The sequence below is a fragment of the Cynara cardunculus genome (assembly GCF_001531365.2).
Source record: "Cynara cardunculus var. scolymus isolate 2C chromosome LG 10, CcrdV1, whole genome shotgun sequence".
NCBI lineage: Eukaryota > Viridiplantae > Streptophyta > Magnoliopsida > Asterales > Asteraceae > Cynara > Cynara cardunculus.
Genome location: NC_037537.1, coordinates 3998200 through 4000549, shown reverse-complemented (window position 1 = coordinate 4000549; position 2350 = coordinate 3998200). Strand labels below are relative to the sequence as shown.

The window sequence follows — 2350 nt, the reverse complement described above, 5'->3', positions numbered from 1 at the left end:
TAACTAATAATTTTTTTTTTTAAAATTGATTAATAATTAAATTAAATATATTGTAAAATCATTTAACATAATTTTATTATCTATAAAACAAAATAAGTATTAATATTTATATAGCTTACATAAACATTTTTAGATGTTAAATAGGCAATGATGTCGTGTTGGAGATTCTATTGAAAATGTGTCGTTACTCGATCTATATTTTGCAAAATAGCTAATAAGCTAGTTGTTGTGTGCGAAACTGGATGTCAGCAGCTGATAGACTAGTTATGTTTGGTAAAAATTAACTGATAAATTAGATGACAATGAACTAAAAGAATGTGTTTAAAATGATCTTCTTCAATTTCTTGTCTTTTTGTTTGTTTGGTTAACATTTGGTTTGTTATGGCAGGCCGATATCAGGGGCATCGATGAACCCTGCAAGGAGTTTAGGTCCAGCCATTGTGTCAAGCCAATACAAAAGCATATGGATTTACATGTTGGGTCCAATCGCTGGAGCCATTGCTGGGGCATGGGTCTACAACATCATACGGTTCACCGATAAGCCGTTACGCGAGATCACCAAGAGTGCATCATTCCTTCGATACGCCGGTAGCCGTAATGGATCTAAAAGATGATTTCTAGTACTCTTACTTTGTGCATACATGTTTATGTCTGCATGCATTCGAATGTTCGGTTTAGTTTGTACAACTATTTATGCATGAAATACAACTTATAAATGGAAATGCCAGTATAAGAAATTTTTTATTTGATAAAATAGATGGGATAATCAATCTAAATGTTGCCGATCGGACTATTTATCTATTGTGAATGAGAGGTGAAATTAAGTATGTTTACTCGATACCAAAATGAGAAATTTATGTTGAATGAATAGTAAGTCACTTGAGATGTGTCGAACAGTGGTGAAACTATAAAACAACAAAAATCGAGAGGTGGAATATTGTGGACTTCTACAGACGCTCATGAGGCCACTTTCGTGTCTTGAAGTCAGTTTTTGTTCTACTAATTCGACATAAATAATTTTGGGATATCTGACACGCTTGTGTTACATAAAGGGGCACAATTGTGCTAAAGTATAAATTCGAATTTCCATGTTTATAACATTAGTATTGTGTTGGGACTCACTTAGGTTGTTATATAAATACAACCCCTGTGTTTCCACGTCATTATCATGAAACTGGAGAGAAACATTTGAATCACAAAAGTGATATTGATTTGTAATCTTCCTTTCGGTTTTGGTTTCTCTTTGCCTAGTAAAAATCCTTATATAGATGTAACTATGTTCTGATGTTGTAATCACGTTAATGAATGAGTTATTTACGTTTTCTTTATTCGTTTATTATGTATTTCGCTTGACATCTTTGTTCTCGTTTTTCAATCCCTTTGTTTGGCAATCGTTCATTGGTAAATGTCACACATTTGTTCTTGTTTTCTAATAAAGCTTGTAACGTTATCATTTTGCCATTGTGTAACTCCGTAATTCTGTTGTTTCCATTAATTTAATTTAGAGTACCGTCGAATCTCTTTAGTTGTTACTTCGGAATTTTTGGCTTTTGAGCGTAAGTATTACCTTACGATATCTTTACCTCGATTTGAGAATTTAAAAGTTGAAATTTAAGGAGTTTTGAGGTTCGAGGTTCGAGGTGACTTATCGGCAGCTCAAGTAGCACAGAATGTAGCCTAAGCTACTAGAATCTTTGGGGCAACCAAAATAAAATATCAGACGGCCTACCGGGCAACTTTAACCACATGGGTAGGCGCCCCACTCCCTGCCCAAGGGTTGCACGAGCTATCGATTGAAGTAATCGGGCGACCCTGGCTAGGGCCTAAAGTCGCCTCAAGGGCCGCATTGGGCATGTCAGGAGCCTAAGTCTAGCCGATCAGCTTCATCCCCTCATTCTCTCACTTCTCTTTACTCTTACACCTACCACTCCTCTCTCATTTATTTCAGTGGGGAAATTCATTTAAGGCATATTTCAAGGTCTTCCTAAGTCTTAAAAGCTCTAAAATTCAAGAGTGTTAATGGGGAATTTCAAGCTTCAAGATCTCCTCCTCAATCTAGGGTTTTAGCTTGGTTTTTAGGTTTTGTCTAAATGTAGCTATGTGAGTACATTCCAGTCCTTCGTTTTATATATATTGACGGGTGTCGAGTCCGAAAATAATAAAGAATATAAATAAAGCCTATTACCTCTAAAACAAAACTTGTGATAGTGATAAGTAGGGTCGTCTCCTTAGTAACTCGGTGTTAACCGTAAGTCCAAGACGTAACCACGTGCAAGATTATCGAAGGCATTAAATAAAATGAGGGGGGTTTGGATGATTGATAAATAGCCTAAATATGCAAAACAAATTG

General features: G+C 35.6%; 1 protein-coding gene across 1 annotated transcript in view; it reads left to right on the top strand.

Moving 5' to 3' along the window:
* The window catches only part of LOC112519260 (aquaporin NIP1-1-like), a 4928-nt gene extending 4133 nt beyond the window's left edge, over window positions 1-795 (top strand). The window contains exon 5 of the mRNA XM_025127284.1: window positions 389-795. Within this exon, the coding sequence (XP_024983052.1) occupies window positions 389-614 (226 nt within the window). The 3' untranslated portion in view covers window positions 615-795. The remainder of the gene's footprint in view (window positions 1-388) is intronic.
* Window positions 796-2350: the final 1555 nt, after the last annotated feature.